Here is a 20,487-nt window from a genome sequence, read left to right on the forward strand (position 1 = left end):
ATTGATGAAGACATTGAACAGGGCTGGACCCAGCACTGAGCCCTGGGGAACCCCACTTGTCACTGGCCTCCAGCTGGATTTCACACCATTTCCCACCACTCTCTGGGCCCGGCCAGCCAACCAGTTTTCCACCCAGGAGAGTGTGCGCCTGTCCAGGCCAGAGGCTGACAGTTTCTCAAGCAGAACGCTGTGAGAAACTGTGTCAAAGGCTTTGCTGAAGTCCAGGAAGATACATCCACAGCCTTTCCCTCATCCAGCAGCCGAGTCACTTTGTCATAGAAGGCGATCAGGTTAGTCTGGCAAGACCTGCCTTTTGTGAACCCATGTTGACTGGGCAACCCATGTTGACTGGGCAAGAGGTATTGCATGGAGGAGTGCCTTCCTTTTCCCAGTTCTCCTAGTTTTCATTTTGTCAGTATTCTTGCCACTGTGATGGAAAAGTAAAAGTGAGGGTTATAGTATTTTGTTTTTTATTATAAGTCACTGAAAACAGGGAAAAATGTTAATATATAAATATATATATATAATATATAAAGTGTACCTGAAAAGACATTAGGAACATCGTTTAAGAATCTCTGGAAAGAAAACAGCCCTGATGAATGAGAAAAATGATATATTTTAAAGAACAAGCATGACAGTAGGTGCACAATTCCCTTGTTGCTAAGATTAGAATTTCACCACAAATAAGATGACCAGCAGATTTCTATTCACTGCTTTTCATTTGTTCACTAAGGTTTGGTATGAATTCTATGAAGACAAACTCCCCTTTTTCCTTAAGATATGTAACTATGGGTTACAGTCTGTTTCATCTCAGGTCAGACAAATTATTCTGAGAAGATCTTGGAGTTCTCTGTTGGATCTTACCTATTTCCAAAGCTGTGTGTGAGTTAGAATCCCAGTTTACAAGAAACTGAGTATGATCATAGTGTTATTGTCAGCTAGTATCGCTCCAAGTAGTACTTGTAACATATTTAGGAATTAAAACTAACAAAGTATTATCTTGTGATGCTAATGGGGTTTTCCCATTGGACAAATTTATCTATGACCTATCACAAAGCTGACACCAGAGACTGCCTGGGTGTTGGTCTCTTTTTCCAGGTAACAGGCAGTAGGTCAGGAGGAGATGGCCTCCAATTGTGCCAGGGGAAGTTTACATTGGACACGAGGAAACATTCCTTCATTGAAAGGTTTATCAAGCATTGGACCAGGCTGCCCAGGGAAGCGGCTGAGTCACCATCCCTGGAGGTATTTAAAAGCCATGTAAGTATGGCACTTAAGGACATGGTTGGGTGGGGGGCTTGGCAGTGTTGGTTTTACAGTTGGACTTGATGACCCTAAAGGTCTTTTACAAATGATTTTGCGATGCTAAATACACTGACAAGGATAAAGGATGCACAATGAAATCTTAATTATTTATACATTAAGATAATTTATACAATTGCCTGTTACAGAACCTTACATTAATAGGTTACATTTAACATTGAGCTCATATTTGAGATTAATATGCTATTATCACTTACCCCCAAAAACTCACACAAACAATACTTAAGCTCTTCTAAAAAAGTTCCCAAGTTCTAACTTTTTTTGCCCCCTACCTGAGATCTGTCAGGGTGTTCTACAAACACAGTAGGAGAGGCTGGAAACCGGCCATGGACATTAACAGAGCTAAAGCTCTGGGTAGGTCTGTGTATTTTGTAGATCAGGATTTGAGACTCACAGCAATATGAAATTCGTCTACATCCCATGTGTTGCTGTACAGGCATATGGTGATGTTTTCACTTATAGTTGAGCTTGACTTCTCCCAAGCTGTTAACTTTCATCTTGCTGTCGCAGTAATGAGACGCTAGAACAGGCAAAGACCAAACCCTCCTTTCAGACAGGAGACCAGAATTCATGGGAGGCTAATGCCCAGGGTCCTGGACAAAAACCCCTTCCCTCCTGCTGCAAAGAATTCTGACAAGCAGGTTGAGGGAGAACAAGTCTTACAAGGATGGAGAATAAGTCTTACAAGGAGTGGCTGAGGGAGCTGGGATTGGAGAAGAGGAGGCTGAGGGGACACTCTACAACTACCTGAAAGGAGGTTGTAGAGAGGAGGGTGCTGGCCTCTTCTCCCAAGTGACAGGGGACAGGACAAGGGGCAATGGCCTCAAGCTCTGCCAGGGGAGGTTCAGGCTGGACATCAGAGAAAAAAATTTCACAGAAAAGGTCATTGGACACTGGCAGAGGCTGCCCAGGGAGGGGGTGGAGTCACCATCCCTGGAGGTGTTTAAGGGACTGGTGGACAAGGTGCTGAGGGACATGGTTTAGTGTTTGACAGGAATGGTTGGACTCGATGATCCTGCAGGTCTTTTCCAACCTAGTGATTCTGTGAGGCGATTCCGCCCCTCCACTCTGCTCTTGTGAGACCTCAACTGGAGTACTCTGTTCAGTTCTGGAGTCCTCAATGCAGGAGAAACATAGATCTGTTAGAGTGAGTCCAGAGGAGGCCCCTGAGATGATGTGAGGGCTGGAGCACCTCCCATATGAGGCCAAGCTGAGAGAGCTGGGCTGGAGAAGAGAAGGCTCCGGGAGACCTTTGAGCAGCTTCCCAATACTAAAAGGGGGCTTAAGGAGAGCTGGGGAGGGGCTCTTTATCAGGGAGTGCAGGGATAGGACAAGGGGTAACAGTTTTAAGGTGGAAGAGGGGGAATTTAGATCTGATGTTAGAAATAAATGTTCTTCTGCGAGGGCGGTGAGGCCCTGGCACAGGTTGCCCAGGGAAGCTGTGGCTGCCCCATCCCGGGAGGTGTTCAAGGCCAGGTTGGATGAGGCTTGGAGCGACCTGGTCTACTGGGAGGTGTCCGTGCCCATAGCTGGGGGTGGAACTGGATTAGGTAGGTCCCTTCCAGCCCAGCCGATTCTTCATTCCCCGGGCAGCGCAGCGGGGCTACCCCCGCCACACAGAGCAGCCCCGCACTCCTCGGCGCCCCCCGCCTCAAACCCGCCTCCCCGGGCCCCTCTCGTTCCCCGGCGGGGCCGGGCCGAGCCGCCCCCGCGTTCCCCGGGGGGGAAAGCAGCTCGGCGGCGGGGGGCGTGGGGAAGAGAAGGGGCCCGCGTGAGGAACCGGCGGCACGGGGCTCATCTGGAGAATCGGGGGGGTGGGGGGGGAAGGGGAAGTGAGGGGAGGCGGAGGGCGGTCACGTGCAGCGCCCGGGCGCGCCCCCGCCCTCCCGCCACGCGGGGCAGGCGCGTCCCGGCCAATGAGGGCGCGGCGGCCGTTAACCCTTGGCGGGGCGGAGCGCAGCCAGGAAGCGCCGCGGGAAGGAGGAGGCGGCGGCCAGGCTGCCGCGCTGAGGAGGAGGAGGAGGGGGAGGAGGAGGAGGAGGAAAGGGGGTTGGGAACTCGGCCGCCACCGCCTCCTCCTCTTCCTTCCGCCCGCTGCGCAGAGCGAGGCGCGCGGGAGGCACCTGTCACGGCGGCCGCGGCGAGCGCGGCGATGATGCCGGTAAGCGGGGAAGGGGCGGGGGGGGGGGGGGGGTTCGACCTGGGCGGGCCGGGGCCGCGGCTCCCCCTGCCCGTGACAGGCCGGGAGCCGCTCGCCTCCGCCGCCGGGGCTCCTTGGAATCGTGGAATCGTAGGAAAGGAAAAGACCTTGGAGGATATGGAGCTGTTGGAACGCGTCTGGTGGGGAGGGGGGGGTCTACAAGGATGGTGCGAGGGCTGGGGCTATTCAGCCTGGAGAAGGCTCCGAGGAGACTGAGAGCAGCTGCCAGTACCTGAAGGAGCTACAGGAAAGCTGGAGAGAGACGTTTTACAAGGGTGTGGAGTGACAGGACAAGGGAGAATGGCTTTAAATTGGATGGAGAAGATGTAGGTTAGACATGAGGAAGAAATGCTTCACCGTGAGGGTGGCGAGGCTCTGGCACAGGTTGCCCAGGGAAGCTGTGGCTGCCCCATCCCTGGAGGTGTTCAGGGCAGGCTGGATGGGGCCTTGGGCAGCCTGGGCTGGTGGGAGGTGTCCCTGCCCATGGCAGGGGGGATGGAACTAGGTGATCTTTAAGGCCCTTTACAACCCAAGCCAATCTCCGATTCTGTGATCGAATCCAACCGTCCCTGTCCACCACTAAACCACATTCCTGAGCACTTCATCCACCCGCCTTTTAAATACCACCAGGGATGGTGACTCAACCACCTCCCTGGGCAGCCTGTGCCAGTGCCCCATAACGCTTTCGGTGAGGAAATTTTTTCCTGATGTCTAATCTGAACCTCCCCTCGCACAACTTGAGGTCGTTCCCTCTCGTCCTGTCACTTGGGAGAGGAGACCAGCCCCCACCCCGCTCCAGCCTCCTCAGGCAGCTGCAGACAGCGATGAGGTCGGGGGGCAGCGTGGGGCCGGTGTCTGTGTGCGGCGGGGTAGGTTGGTTTGTCACAGAACAGTTTGGGTTGGAAAGGACCTTAAAGATCATCCAGTTCCAACCTCCTGCCATGGGCAGGGACACCTCCCACCAGCCCAGGTTGCCCAAGGCCCCATCCAACCTGGCCTTGAACACCTCCAGGGATGGGGCAGCCACAGCTTCCCTGGGCAGCCTGTGCCAGCGCCTCACCTCTCTCATGGGGAAGAAATTCCTCCTTATGTCTAGTCTGAACCTGCCCCTCTCCAGTTTATACCCACTTACCCCTGTACTATCACCACAAGCCTTTGTGAACTGTCCCTCCCCAGCTTTCCTGTAGCCCCTTGTTGTATTTTTCCTCCCCAACCCCCGTTCTTTCAGCTCTCGGGGGCGGGGAGGGGTTAACCCGCCTCGGGAGGGGCAGGGGTAGGGACCGGCGGGCTCCCCCTCGGCTCTGCCGCTTCTTTTGTGAAACCGCGACTTGTACGTGGAAGACAAGACCTTTCATTTCCTCGCAAACAACCGCGGTTGTCTCCTCTGACAGAGAACCTCTCTCCGTTTCCTTCCCCTCTGTCCCTCCCCCTTCCCCGTGGGATGATGCAGTGGCCGGGAGAGAGTTGTTGCTGATGGCTGATCATTCCATGGCAGGATCCTCCGAGACCGAGTAATAAACAATTACCTTCTTTTTGTTGATTTCTTTCAAACTGCGCTTGCTCTCAAACGTGGGTTTAAGAGATACTCCATACAAGGGAGTATCTCCCATTTTTTCTCGGGATTCCAACAGAAAGGAGCTTTTTATTTCCAGTTCCTCTGCAGCGTTTGAAACCGAAGCACTGCAGCAGAATGCCTTTCGGTGAGAAAATTAAAGACAGCGTTTACAAAATGCCTTTGCTCCGACTTTGATTCATGGCTGAGAGAAGGAAAGAAGTAGCTCAAACCGGACGTGAAATTTCAGATTGAAGGGTACAGGTAGCGTTTAAAAAGCAGGTATTGTGACAGGCGTTTTAATGTGATGTCCCGTTTAACTTCCAGCTGCCAGGTACCAAAATACGCCACTGATACTGTATAAGAAATCTCAGTGCACCAGGCACACTAGAAACCGGCAGCAAAGTTCATGGAGTTGCAGGGTTGTTCTGTAAACATAGGGATGTTACCTTGTAAAAACAAACCGGAGGTGACTGTCAGTTTTTTCAGCTTCCATGACAACTTGGGTTATGCTTTACATTCATAAAATTCTTAGTGAAAACCTACCGTGCCAATGACAGGCTAAAGCAGAACAAACGTATTTGCTTCCCATCACTTAACAGCCCCTTTGTGGGTTTGAGGCAAATGTCATAACTTCCGTAGTGCAGTGATTGACTTGTTATGAAAAGTTGTTTCTTTTTTTTCTTTTTTTACTTATTTGAGTGTTTCTGCAAGTGTTTCCTGTTACCTTCGCAGTTGTTTAAATGAAGGAGTTGTTTGTGCCTGTTGGAAGGTGTTGTAGGATACAGACTTTTTATTGTGTTTTTGAAGAACACTTCAAAGCATTTTTAGTACGGATGAATTTTAATAAAAAGGAATTACCCTGGTACAGTGGTAGTAATGTTGCTACTGAGTCTGAATCCTAGAATAATAAACATTTTATTTTCTGAAGAGCTTTTAGATGTTGTTATGGTCAGTCTGTCATAAGGTAGGCAGAAATATGTATGTTTAAATGGACACTGTGACAGTGCCTTTAGTCTTCCAGTTTCTCATCCCAGCTGTTTTATTTCTGGACTGTAAGGATATAAAAAACAACCCCATTTACTGGAATAAGCAACACATAATATCAAAATGTGAGCATATGGCTGTAGAACTGGACCAAATTTTCTGACTCTGTTTTGCCTGAGATTTTGTATTCTGAAAAGGGAAAAATACAATGATCTAACTTGTTATGTGATGGAATTCCGTGAATTCATATTCATAGAAGCTTTTTTTCCTCCCTGATCCTGTTTTGTTTGTAATTAACAGAGGCGTATAATAGCAAGAGGAGAGACTTTAATGATATTAGACTTGAACTGTTGTAACAAGTGGGTATCACCACGGTTTTGTGTCAACAAATTTCAGTGAAATGTTATCAAACTTTTCTAGTTTCCTATGACTTATATTTATCAGATTGGAAGTAACTAATTGAGGAAACTTTTGGATGGGTAATTGTTTCTACATTCTGTGCAATTATTTTTAAGAATGAAGTTGTGTCTGAAGCATGGAAGATGGGATTATCTGCTTTCCTCTTGTGTTTTGTCAGTGCTTTTTTTTTTTTTTTCCCACATGGGGCCTCGAGTTCAATCTGAGAAGTTTTTATCAGTTATGATTTATTTTGTGACCAGGGTATCTCACTGCTCTTTAGCATCCTTTCCATACAAGTTTGCATTGTGTATTGTACTTTGCTTTTGAAAAATGTGAGAATAACTATATTCTTAGTCCTGAACACAATTGTGCTTGAAGAAGTAATGGTGATGTGGACTGCACTTTTCTCACATGCTGTTTTTTGCTTTGATGATAAGGGACATCTATCATAAATTCTTCCATTTTCTAAAGGACGTAAGGGCTATGTGTATGAGAAGCTCATGATGCTATACTAAGTGTCATCTCTACTAAGGAACTTAAGAAAAGAGTTGCTATAAATGTGCCTTAAATGTGTAGTGGAACTCTTTTTTTCACTGAAAAAAGGGTTGGTATTTATTGCATTCTTAGAATAAAAATATGCAAACCCAGAACTATGTGATATGCTTTTAAGCAGTAATACTTCTACGTTAAACCAGCCATGGTTGTGTTTTGTATGCAAAAATATTGTGGATGTAGCTCCTCCTTCAGCCACATAATGTCTAACCTGTTTGGAGGATCCCAGTTATCTTCTTTTTTTCTTTGTTTGTTTTCTTCCCCCCCCCCCCCTTTATTTTGCTTCAGTAGATTTTTTTTGTTGGGACTTTAGATTTTCTTTCTGTAAGAGTTTTGGAAGTTTTTCTTTAAAGAATGCAATTAATGCTTTTCTTGAATGTTAGTTCCAGAATTGCTTTTGCTTACAAGTATTTGCCATATTCCTTGGACACTAGGGTGCAGACAAGAAAAAGCCACTTAGGTGGAGTACTCTTTTCCTACTTAAGAACAGATAGAGTGGAAGAAGGAACTGCTGCAGCTGAGAAGTATATAACACTTCTTATTTTTTACCTAAATTTTGGGTATCGTTCCCTTACAGCACATGTGAGGTAACGTGTCATGCATAGAATGATGCAGAGTCTGTGCACCATCAATAAAGTGATAGGAGAGGTGATGATGGAGGCTACGTAAGGAATGGTGGTGGAATGAGTCTCTTAGGAAGAACAGACAGTATTGCATATTCCCCAAGAACTTGTTGCTGCAGAGCTTTTCTGGATTTACCTTTAGCTCGAATGGGAGAAATAGGCATCCGTGGGGTCACAAGCCAGCATTCGCATTTTTGAATACATCTAGAAGTAACCTTGTGGGATTTTGTGTGAGGCTTAGAGTCAAGGTCTTGATGGATGCATCTTTTTTTATGTTTAGGCTTGGGTGGTTGTGTTTGCAGTTTTAATATAAGTGAAAGTGAAGAGTTCGAGAGCATTTAGTGATTTCTTTTTGTCCAGTTAATTTTGTGTGACACTGCAGTTCTTCTCCAAAGATGATTGTGATGCGTATTTTATGCTAGACTAGACAATATACAAGTGGGTCTCGAGTATTACAGTGTGCATGAATATCTTATTAAACGCTACATATGTTCCTGACCCATGAAGACAGATAACATGACTGATAAAACATGAACAGAAAATGGATATCTGCAGTAGTTATTTTTTAATTAAGCTGTCTTCCAAGAGAATTAAGGAAAAGGTGTGTTTTGTTTTTGGGTTTTGTTTCCAAATAAGGATACATTTGTCATATTTTCAGTCTACAGCCTTCCCAAAAGGTCCAAAGTGTGTATTGCTTATTCCTAATTTAACACCAAAATATTTTCAAATCAGCGTACTCTGTCCTCTTCCCCTGGAAAGACCACTACTCATACAATTCTACTTTGTATAAGTCTAAAGGATGATGTATAAGTCTAAAGGAGTATTAACTGAAGTCTAATACACCACAGTTAATATTAGGAATTTTCAGCAATGTTGAGATGAAATATGTTGTAATTAATTCAGGACTCTACAGTTATCAGCAATACTAGTGTTGTCCTTGTTTTTTGAATAAATCTGAACTGACTGCAGAGAATAATTTGCAAGTTTTTCAGCCATTATTAATGGTGTTATTTATTGCAACAAAGCTTAAAGGCCATTTTGTGTTTTTTCGGGATCACGTCACTGTTTTTTTAGAATGTTAGAATATGAATTATTCTATCATTAAAAATAAGTTCATCAGCTTCACCATGTCAACAAAAAGTACTATTCATACGCTACTCTGATAATAGAGTATTTATATATGTTTAATAGATATGTGTGCGTTATTATGAAATGTATGAGAAAATTTAGAGGGAAAGGAAACTTGCTATTAGTTCCTCTTCATGGGCAACAATCCAATCTGTGTTAGTCTATTGGGCACATTAGAGTGAATAAGTATTTGACAACAAAATTTTGTTCCTCCAGATCGAGTTATGTTAATCTAATAAATTCAGTTTTAATGTGAAATATATTATAAAAAAGTATACCTTATTATTTTATTTATATTAAGATCATGTACAGCACACATTATGATGAGAGTTGTCCATTCATACAACAAAAATGTTGCCTTTTTTAAAGTATTTGAGTCTAATGCCTGATATTAAACCAAAGCTCACATTTATTGTCTTTTTAAATGTTTTTTTTTCCTTAAGAGCTGGAGGCAGCTTCAAAAATAAAAAATAATTGTTGAGAATGGAGGTTTGGAGAAGCAAGAAATTATTGCCTAACTGGGGGAGGGGAGTTGTCTGGCTCCCTTTCTATAATGACTCACTGCTGGAATTTACAAGTCTTATGTGTTTGTCTAAATTAAAAGCTTAGCATAGCCATACATTAATTACTAATACAGGATATCTCAAAGTACTTCAACTCAAACTGTATATGCTAGCCTGGGATATACGAGATTGATTCTTGAGCTTGTGTTAGACCCTAGCAAAATGAGATTTTTTTTTTTTTTAAAATTGGAAAATGATAAATTATTAGTTGATTTCAAATGTCTTTCTTCACTTCTTTTGTGGGCAACTTTTCCATCAGACTTGAATCCTATATCACCGATTCTTACATTGTAAGATTTGAAAGTAAATAAATATTATCAAATACTAATTTTACCACTTCAGGTCAGTACTTTTTTATGGTAGTTTGGAAATCTGTCGTTAGAATCAATTAAACCAATAATCTCTAATGTATTAGGCAGTATGTCTATGGAATGTACTCAATGTTTTAAGCTTCAGAGTTTGGACCAATGATAATAGAATTATATAGTGCAATAATTGACACCATCCTTGAGAAGTAGATTTATGTGTCAAAAGCAACAATGCTACCAGGAGGACAGAGCACAAATTCTACAGTATCTCAGAAGACAAGCAGGCATAACAATTGCTCAGTCGAGAACAAGAATTGTTTTGAACAGAAATGTCCAGTCACTTTACTGAAACTTTAATTAACTCTATTAATTGTCTTAAATCTTGCTTAGAAGCAAGTACATGTAATGTTGCTTGTATTGGAGAGTGCAGGTTTATCCTTGTGGTGCAGTAGGAAGTTCGAGCAAGTGAATTCCTTTCAGGGCTGAGGTTTCACAATAGGGATGAGTTGGGTTAACCATTTCCTGGGGCCGGTGGAAGAGGCCGTTTCCTTTTCCTTCTGCTCATTCCCACCATTTGCTTTGAATGGATCGCACTGCTTGTCTCGGTGCACTGATCCCTGCCACTAAAAATGTAAAAATTAATTGTATCCAAAGAATGCTGAAGAGGTACATGTACCCACACATACATGCATGTATGTGTATATTTTGCCAGTCTAAGGCATTAAATCAGATTACGTTGTGACTATTGTATTGTCTGTGTTACAGGAGGGAGCAGACTGCTTGGCTGAGATTGATAACAGAAAAGGGGATAGGAAAGTGTAGTCTCGCCCTTTCAGTATTTTTATTTATTCAGTTCAGTTTATTGTGGAGCTGTACCCCAGGTGACGTATTTTGAATTTTATTCTCTGGCTCTTTAGGAGATGAGTAGATCAGTGAAATGAAACTAAGGTTCTCTGCAGTGCAGAAACATTGTTGCTTCAGGGATAAGTTATGGTTTCACCAGTTTTCACATCTGTATTGGGTATCCAGTAACACTTTATTATGTTTTCCTTGAAACAGGAATTACTGTTTTACTGTTTTTATTTGGTAAAATGTCTGTCTCAGGATTTGAGGAAATCCTGAGAAACAGATATAAAGTTGGGACCAAAAAAAAGAAAAAAGAAAAAACAATTAAACCTAGGTGGCAGTTGTTAGTCTGCTGTCACTTTGCCCTCCCCCTTGCAGTATTGCATTCCTTCCAATTTCTTTCCATAATTTCTTTATCCTCTGAGATTCACAGCATAATTTAGCCTACTTCTTCACTAGTGGAAGTACAATTAAGATTTTTTTAGTTTCCAATTCATTGCTTTGCTTAGCAGTAGAATTCTATTTATGTGTGAAGGAGTCTGTAACTGTAAAATTATCTTATTTAAGGAATTCCAGCTTCAGCAGGAAGCAATCTAATCTAAACTTGCATATGTTGCAGACACCGTATTTAACCTCTGTATCCTTATGTCTGCTTTAAGTTTGACGAAAGGATTTCAGCTTTCACAAGTCCAAATTATTGTTTATAAATTGAGAATGAGGGGAAAATGAGGGTTCAGTTTTGTGCAGGTGAAATGGGTGTAACTGCAGGGGCTGCTGCAGTCCTGCCTCCCTGCAGCCCCCTCTTTTGGATTGCCGCTGGTGTTTGATTCTGTGCTGAGCTCTTTCAGTGTGCGAACTCAGCAGGAACTTGTTTGCGTTTTTGCTTTTTTTTTTTTTTTTTATCTTCTTGCCAGGTAACTTTTCCTGCCAGCTGAGCACACTGAAACCAAGTCAGTGCGGGGTCAGATGAGCACTGGAACCAGCATGAAAAAGGGTAGAAACGTGTAGATTGCAGGAAGGATATAATCAGTTTTATCAGTTTAGGTTGTTGGAATTTTTCAGCCTGAAACAGCTCTATGGTGGTGAATGAATATGGTGAGATATAGCTAGATGATTTTGGTATGTAGTCCAGGGCCATGTGGCAAAGAAGAGTAACTTCCCTGCTCTCTAAAACCAAAACAAGAAAACAGTGCAGTGCCCAAGGTCTTTCTCCAGTCCCGTGGACTGACTCAGTGCACACAAGCACAATGCATTGACTAGTATCTGAATTAATTTGGCTGCCAGTATAGCAGAACACAAATTTTTGGCACTTCAAGACCAGTGACTGTTGCTCTCCTAAAAGCCAGAATGTACCTGTCCAGACCTACTAAGGTGGACTGCTGGCAATTTTTGAGAGTTATAGTATTAGATGAAAAAAGCAGTAGATGGGGTTGCATTATTAATATGTGGGCAAGAGTATTGCCTGTGTTGTTCTCTGATGTTTAAAGGGAAAGAAATAGGTGGTTTGAGACTAGCAAAGTTTACCATAGCCATTAAGTACAGGCTTACCTGCATATAAAATATATTTTTTTAAAATTTCTCAAAGAATTTGGATTAATTCTTAGTTTAGAATAGCAGGTATAGTTTAAGTTGAATATACATAAGTTTGAATGCATGTTTCCATGAGAAAATCCTTTTAAATCTTGTTTCCTAATGCAATTTGTCTAATTTATAATTCAGGACAGTACTGCAGCTGTTTGCATTGTTACTCCTGTTCTGAAGATAATACTTTTAACATACTTATGGTACACTGAATGTAGATCGACGTCTTTTTTTCCTACCTCCTTCTTCATGCTTACTACTTTTGAAAGAGCCAAACTTTAGAAAGTGTATCTGGCTAGCTTGTAAAATCTTAACCAGCGTGTTGGTCAAAACCTGACCGAAATCTGTCCCCTCTAGCTGGAGACAGAGGTTTTCAAATTCCTTAATTTCAAAGCATTGTCATAATATGTCTTTAATGAATGTTAGTAATATCTCAATCACACCCTTGAAAAGATTTCTAAGGAGGCTTTATTTGTACATTGTTATGGCATGATTGATGTCTGTAAGATGGTTGGCAGGCTGTTAGAACTTTGTAGAGAGAAGAATGTGATAACCAGAGCATATACCGTGTGATCATGTGGCCAGCATAGGAACCTAGCATCTCTATTAAACAGTTCAAACGGTGATTACTTGCCTGAACCTGTCAGTTACCCACTGACAGTTCAGGTAACTTAGTTGGGCATCTGAGAAAACGCTAACACTTGTGAACCTACAGCCATTTCCTACAAATCTCATAAGATAATTTTTGTTATACATGGGCATGTTAGATACTCAGCTTAGTCAAATATATACTTAGAAATAGTCAAATGGAGTTCTTGGTGTTCAAGTTGATATTCAGATATATTGACAGAAAAGCGGTTAGGTTTTCCTGGTGGGTGTTCAAAAATGGAAAGTTCTTGCAATTGAAATTTTGGATGATTCTGCAGGCTAACAAATGGGTTAATTACTGTTCAGGCTGCAAACATTTGGACTGCATGTACACTTTGGGAGATTATTGAATTTTTGAACAACATCTTATAAAAGTAAACTATGAAGTACATCTCTATGTGCAGCTTTGTCTCTGCATGCAGCTCTGAATGTTTTAGCATGCCTGATGCTTGAGTTCCTTATATACTGCTTTATTGTCCCAAGTTATCTAAATTTCAGAAAATTTCAGCTGCAAGTCTGACTCGTGTACTTCTAATAGCAGAAAAAAAAAATTGTAATGCTGTTCTCTATTACACTTCTAAACCATGTCAGGATCAATGCAATTATTTTAAAATCATATCACACGGATTGATGTCTGTTCTAGCCTATGCCACCTGGAAATCTTTTCAGTCTTTTTTCTGAGTAGCTTCTTGGTGTACTACCACTGCAGTGGATTTACCATTTTATTGTCATTCACTACCACTTCAGCAAGAGCTTGTTGAGTATGGGAATATGTTATAAACATTCAAGCTTCACGTTGAAACAAAGCAGTTTCAAGTCTGTTGCTTGCAATGCCTGCTACCCCCATCCCCCTGCCCCAAATTCCTGACTGCAGCACTATTTTTTTACTTTTTTTCAGATGGTGGAGAGCAATAGTATTTGTTTTTGTAGAACTGACGGGAGGTAAAGTGCTGAAGAAGATTTAAATTGGTTTAAACTCTGAATTATAAACTGTTCCATTTACCTCAGTGTTATTTTGGAGTCAAACACAAATACTTACATTGTGATAATTTATGCATTAACATCTGTGCTTTTGCTCATTTTTAGCTAATCCTAAAGAACTTTCAAATTTGATTCATTTTCACATTTACCAACCCTTAGACTACTTTGATATCCTTTTTATACTGGATTTTTTTGTTTCTATGGTACAAAATTATAGTCTGAGGAAACACTTTAAGAGACGTAAAAAGACACACTGAATGAGAGGATTTACTATACAGTGTTTCTGAGATGGTATTTTTGAGTTTCTGAATGTTGTATAACATTCAACCTAACAAATCTTAGTGATTTGAGTCTTCAGCACATTACTGGATTACTTCCATTTATTGCTGCTCCCTTCCCCCAGTCTTCTGAAGATACCAAATACTGTTCAGCTCACTCTCTGAGTTCTGAAGGACTGAGAAGCCTTGGCACAAAATAACAAGTACTTTTGATCTGGAATGTGCATGTACTTGCCTGTATCTTTTCAGAAATAGAAGAAAGCTTTTGGTCAGCTTTTTCTTATTATCTCACAAATGATATAGAAATTTTTCAAGCAGTGAGCTCTCTACAGGTTCTTCCAGTGCTCAGGGATGAGAGTGTTCTCATTGTGTCTGAATTTCTTTATAAACCTTCTGTCTTCCTTTCCCCACCTGAAGTGGAGACCAAAGTCATTCAGTCACCCGCCTTGTCCTGTTAAGTACTGCAGTTTTCTTGTGAGAAAAGATGTCTCCAAGTATGTGAAAGAAGGCAAAAATGTGGATGTTGTCATGTAGCTATGTATGTTTCATATATTAGTGTCTGTAGTCATACCAGAATACACAGTCCGATGTGCTGGGGAGTTAGGATGCTGCTGTGTTTCTAACATAATTTGGAGACCAGTTGATAAAATCCCTTCCAAAAAACATCCCCTCCTCCTAGCTTCCTCTCCCCCAATTTTAATCTATAGCTGTCTGTTAAGTAATTTTTAAATTTTGTGTAGATATTTTATGTAAAGTTGTGTACATCTTAGGGAATTATTCTTTCAGTTCTACTTTATATTCTTTTTCTTGCATAATTCCTTGTGGCTTTCAGAGGTCCTAAGTATCTTCGTGTTAAAATGCTTCAGTAGGATCATACACTGCATTTACTTTCCCACTAAGTGATTTACATAATCTGTGGATTCATATTTTTCGGAGGAAAAATCCCCTTGTTTCTTTAATTTAGAATACATTAAGCAATCCGAGGTTGCGATATCCTTATCTCTGTATGTATATGCTAGATTTATGTTTACCTACTTAGCAGTAACAGTTGTAAATCACTGCGCTGGATTGGGTACTCAGTATGGAGATGACACAGCTGTGGCCTATATGAGAGGCAGTAAGGGGCTGCCGTGTGCTTGTGTTGCTTTTATTATTTATCTGATTTAACAAACTACATATAGGTGTTTTCAGGTACAGGGAGAGGGAGAGGTGACAGAAGGGAGGTGACAGGATAAAGGGGAACTTCAGTGACGCGTATATTTGTTTTACTTAATAGTCTTCTTTTGAAAGAACATGATTATCCAGTAGGGATCGTGGGCTTTAGAGTTGAACCTTTCTGTATGTTTCTTCTCTCATCCATGTATTGCTCTGTTCTATTCCAGGTGAGGCTTTTTTAAATTTGGGGGGTTTGTTTAGAAAAATTCAGCCATTAGGCATAGTTGGAAGAGTGGCACAATATGTGTTAATATAGGCCTAGCGTTTCCTCTGAAATGTTTATCCATGTGACAGAGTTTGTTTTTCTGACAGATAAAGATACAATCTGGTTTTGGAGAACAATTAGTTTAGATTTCTTTGTCCTCCCAAAAGCAAAGCAACCCTTCTCTTTTAAGAAATATCATCCAGTTTATCATCTATTTATGATGTTCTGAGTTGCTAACAGGTTAATTTTTTTAAGTTGCAGTGCTATGCAAGTCTGAAATGATTCTACCAATTATATTCTCAATAAACCTCTCAACGTGATACATGTTTGCTGAGGAGGAAGGAATACTGCATGGGATCAGAATGTTTTTGTTACCAAGAAAGTACGTTAAGGGAGGAGAATACTATTTCTAAATGTCGAAACAGGCTAAATACGGTATCTGACAAACTTTGTCTTCTCTCTTGCTGCTCATAGAGAAGAGCAATGTATCAATTCTGAAGCTAAGAATCCTTTACTTTTCTCTTCTAGCAGTTTACGTGTGACGTGCTGCACAGAAAATGTAGCCCCTAGCTCTGGTTTAAGAGATGTGGGTTGTTCAAGTTCTATTGACGTTTTATAGTGTAGGTTGGATTTATTTGCCTTTTTCTTTCCCCTCCTTGAGTCCCTTACCCATTCTTTCTCTACATTTTCTTTGTTAAGGGAATGGGTCAGGCTAGAGAATATACTTTGCTCCTGCAAGTGTAGAGTAAGAGCACTGCTGGTGCCATCTCTGTCTGTTCCCCACTCTGGATCCTGTGTAGTGTTGACAGGAGAGAGGATAAACATTCGCTGTCCCTTGACATGAGAAACATAGTTTACCATTTTATATTCTCTGCTGCTTGAATTATGTCCAGTAAGAAGAAAGACTCTGCCAAGAATGGAGCAGTGCTTGAACTGTAGTATTTTTAGGCATAAATACATGGTGGATTTGTTATTGTCATTTGTTTTGTTTTTAAGGTGGTTGGTCTTTAAAACATTTTCCTAATTTAAGAAAATGTGTCGTGGAATTGTCTTCTGATAGCTGTTAGGATCACTTGTTCTTGGGACTTCTGCTCATGTCACTGCCCCCTTCAATAGGAAAATGACTTCTGTCCCTTTGGAGACAGACAGAGCCTTATATGTAAATTTATTTAAGATTAATTCTTACTGTTTGTCATTATTATAATATCAAACAAAGATTACTATTGCCCAACAAGAGAGTAGCAGAACTCCACTACTGCAGCCTTGCCTAATTAGGTGAAACTTGATCTGGCCTATCTTGTTCCTGTCACAAGTATGGTCTGTCTTGTTTCTTTAGAACATCTTATCACTGCTGGTCATTACTGCTTGAATTCATATGCCAGTACACCAAAAATACTCCATTTAAGTAGTTTTTCACTGTAGTTGTTGCACAGAAACTGTTTTTAGGTTTTAGTTCTGCACAATATTTTTATATTCACTACTTCTTACAACTGTACACATGAAGAATATTTTAAGGATCGTTCTTCAGAATATTATAAAAACATCAAAAGAGAAATCTTGGCTAAATGAGAAGGCTGGACTTAACTCTAAAAATTGGATGAAGGACAGAATTATAACAAAGAAGGTGGGATTACTTTGCTTTTTGTTTATTTGCTGCAAATGTAAGTGTTTTGAGATTTCTTTCTGTAAAACCAAAGTGTATCCTTATAATGGGTTAGATTGGGTGCATGTGGTGTTTTTACTTGAAGATCAGAGATTATTGCCTAATACGGCTTTCTTCTGTATGTGAAATTTTTAATTTTACTTTGCATAAGTTGTTTGGGTTTTTTAATTATTCTTAATTGTTGTTTTTACTCAGAAGAAGGGAAGATCCAGGAGTAAAACAGAACAGCTTTTGATTTTTAAACCTGCCATTTAAGAACTAAATAAATGCACTGGAAAGAGTTACTCTCTATTACATTCAGTTTCCACTGTCATGGAAGGAAAACTCTGCAGACTGCCTGTTGAATCCCAAAGGATATATTCACTTTTCACTTTTTATATTTTAGCCAAGCCAGATAACATTACATCTAAGTTTGAATGGCTGGTATTCCCTGAAAGCAATACACTAAACAATCAGTATTTTGTTAATGCTTTCCGCTTAGTAGGAGGAAGCTGTGGCAGTCCCTTCTTGTTTTGCTTTATTGAAAATGAAAGAGTAGCACTGATTCCAGTTGCAGCATTACATACGGGTGCGTGTCTCTAGGTTTCCTTGTTTGTAAAATGAAAAAGTGATGTTTTGTGCTGCATGCTAATTGACAAAAACCATGATGTCCTGAGCAGTACTGTGTTAGTTGTTTGCTTGTGTTTTGTGATTTTGCCTTTTTGTTGTTGTTTTGTTTTGTTTTATTGTAAATGAAAAAGACACAGTTGCCTGTCTTTGTATTCTATACTCTTTGGATGAGTAGGTAGGTCAGGCTTTTCTGGACTTCAGTGGATTTTGGATGACTTTGCTCTAACTGTTGACAAGGTCGATCACAAGACTGTAGAAACATCAGCACCTCCCTTTCCTTAGCTTTGGCCAGAATGTTTTTAGTAATTTGAGAACACTTAGTTCTGTGATACAAATTCTGTGGGACACTTTTTGTTGCACGTGGATTTTGAAGACTAAGTTGTCTTTCAGGAAAAGTAACTGAAAACCTACTTCACCCTGCTCTTCAGCTCTGCCTTGTGTTGTCAGAATGAGTAAATTACAGTATTGCTAATCCCAGCATGCAAAAACCTTGAACAGGACTTCTCATATCCCCCATACAAAAAACTAAACTGCTATGTTTTTAGTCTTTTTTGTTTGTCATCTTGTTCTTGAGTTTTGGAGAGGTTGTTGTGTTTTATGGGGCTTGGTTGTTTAGGGGGTTGCATGTGTGGGGTTTGTATTTTTGGTTTGGGTTTGTGTGTGATTTTTTTAATTATCTTTGGAATTTTACTTTAAATCTTCCCTTTTGGTGAACATGACTTTTTTTTCCTGACTGGAAAGCTGAGATTCTTATGTAATAAAATGACCTCTGAAGCTGAGTCATCTTGGATTAATTTAGTTTTCATTTTAATTTATTGCCGGTTCACCTGAGTTTACTGCAGTTTTACAGTACTACAGTTGTGTTCGTAAGCAACACATTTTCCATAATAATACGGAAAGTAAAGTACGTAATAGTATTTTTTTACGTATTATTCATGTCTTATCAGGTGATGAAATGAAATGGGCAGTTGATATTTTAGGACTGTTGTTTCAAGCTTGTCATGCATTTGATGCGTGACATGCTGGTTGCCTTGAGAGCTTTGTTGCTTTTGAGCAACAAAGCTGGTGAGGGGGCTGGAGAGCAGGTCTTATGAGGAACGGCTGAGAGAGCTGGGGTTGTTTAGCCTGGAGAAGAGGAGGTTGAGGGGAGACCTCATTGCTCTCTACAACTACCTGAAAGGAGGTTGTAGAGAGGAGGGTGCTGGCCTCTTCTTCCAAGTGACAGGGGACACGACAAGAGGGAATGGCCTCAAGCTCCGCCAAGGAAGGTTTAGGCTGGACATTAGGAAAAAATTCTTCACAGAAAGGGTAATTGGGCACTGGAACAGGCTGCCCAGGGAGGTGGTTGAGTCCCCTTCCCCGGAGGTGTTTAAGGCACGGGTGGACGAGGTGCTAAGGGGCATGGTTTAGTGTTTGATAGGAATGGTTGGACTCGATGATCCGGTGGGTCTCTTCCAACCTGATTATTCTATGGTTCTATGATTCTATATGAAAGATTTAGACTTCTGAACACTAGTCCTACATTGTGTTGGCTGTCTTGTATGATGAGGTGCATTTGTAGTGCTGCAGTGATTCTTCCCTCTTTTTACCTGGAGCCACACCAGACCCTGTACTGGAGATCTCCACTTAAGTCTTTGACCCATTTAGTTTGGAGGATCCTGGGTTGGACATATGAGGAATAGCAGAAATGTGAACATCACGTTTATATTTTATAAAAACAGAGCTGTCAGACTTTATGGACAAATGGACTTCAGGAAAGGTGACTGCCCTGATGTAGCTATTATTTTGATCTGGAGTCTTGCTGTCCCCTGAACTCCTGACTTTTCCTGTGTAGTACATGTGTTCCATGCACCTGCAAATGCCACTTCTGCTGCAGCTCTCCAAAAAGAGTTTGCAAGAATTCATTGTTTGAGGAATTCTCATATTAATAAGCCTGAACAACTATTAAAATACTTAGTTTTAGCAGAGGTAATTGCTAGTTTCTTAAATAAATTAGCAACTAATTTTGCTTTTTTATTTAATAATCAACACAAAATTGATACACCTGCAGACTTTAAATATTTTCTCCAGGTACTTAAAAAAAATCTCATTGAAATTAGGCAGGCGGTACTACATGAGGTATTACATTCTAATATTCATTGCCAAAAGTATTCTAAAAGATGAAAAAGGAGTATCCTTAATGAAGCCAACAAGTGTTAGAAAAACTCTGGGACTTATTCAGAGCTGCTTCATTTGAAGATCAGTCATCTGTTCTTGGTTGATAGACAGCAAAGTCTCATTTGCAACGATCCTATAACAAACTAGAGCCTACTAATTTGCAGAGTGAGAATACTTACTTTTATATATTGACTTTTCATGAACCTTGTAAGGGGTTTAGGGAATCCAGCATTAACTGGTTAGAGCAGAGCAGCTTTTACAAGAAGAGCCTCCAGCTTTTAATAACATTGTGTATATTATGAAAGACAGTGCATGGTCCGCGTTCTTTTAAACACTAGAACAAATCAAAACTTCATAGCATTGTTCTGGAAAGAATAAAAACCTCTCCATTTGTAGTGCATGTTGCCTGATGGAGAAATGTACTCAGCAAGAAGTTGTGGGTATACCTAAAATTATCCCTGTGTTCCAAAGTCTCTTACTTGGTAACTAGTGTCTTGACAGTCCTTTGGTAGAATTATTTGCATCAAGGAGCAACAACAAGATCTCTTGCTGTTTCTCCAGATGTAGCAATTTAGGAATCGAGCCAACAGATAATATGATGCAGGAATGTTGAACTCATTCTGTAGCAAGTGCCAAATTACATTTTCCACTAGAAAACATCACAAGAGA

At 41.0% G+C, this 20,487-nt stretch overlaps 1 protein-coding gene across 5 annotated transcripts in view; it reads left to right on the plus strand.

Moving 5' to 3' along the window:
- The first annotated feature begins 3,349 nt into the window (after positions 1–3,349).
- Positions 3,350–20,487, plus strand: part of PPP1R13B (protein phosphatase 1 regulatory subunit 13B) — a 76,466-nt gene continuing 59,328 nt past the window's right edge. For 2 of the 5 annotated variants that reach the window (XM_069856772.1, XM_069856773.1), the window contains exon 1: positions 16,774–17,013. In XM_069856772.1, coding sequence (XP_069712873.1) covers positions 16,888–17,013 — 126 coding nt within the window. In that variant the 5' untranslated portion in view covers positions 16,774–16,887. Of the gene's footprint in view, positions 3,485–16,773; positions 17,014–20,487 lie in introns of those variants that run through there. The other 3 variants (XM_069856775.1, XM_069856776.1, XM_069856774.1) reach the window with 2 other exon arrangements.

The sequence above is a fragment of the Phaenicophaeus curvirostris genome, chromosome 5 (assembly GCF_032191515.1).
Source record: "Phaenicophaeus curvirostris isolate KB17595 chromosome 5, BPBGC_Pcur_1.0, whole genome shotgun sequence".
Classification (NCBI taxonomy): Eukaryota; Metazoa; Chordata; class Aves; order Cuculiformes; family Cuculidae; genus Phaenicophaeus; species Phaenicophaeus curvirostris.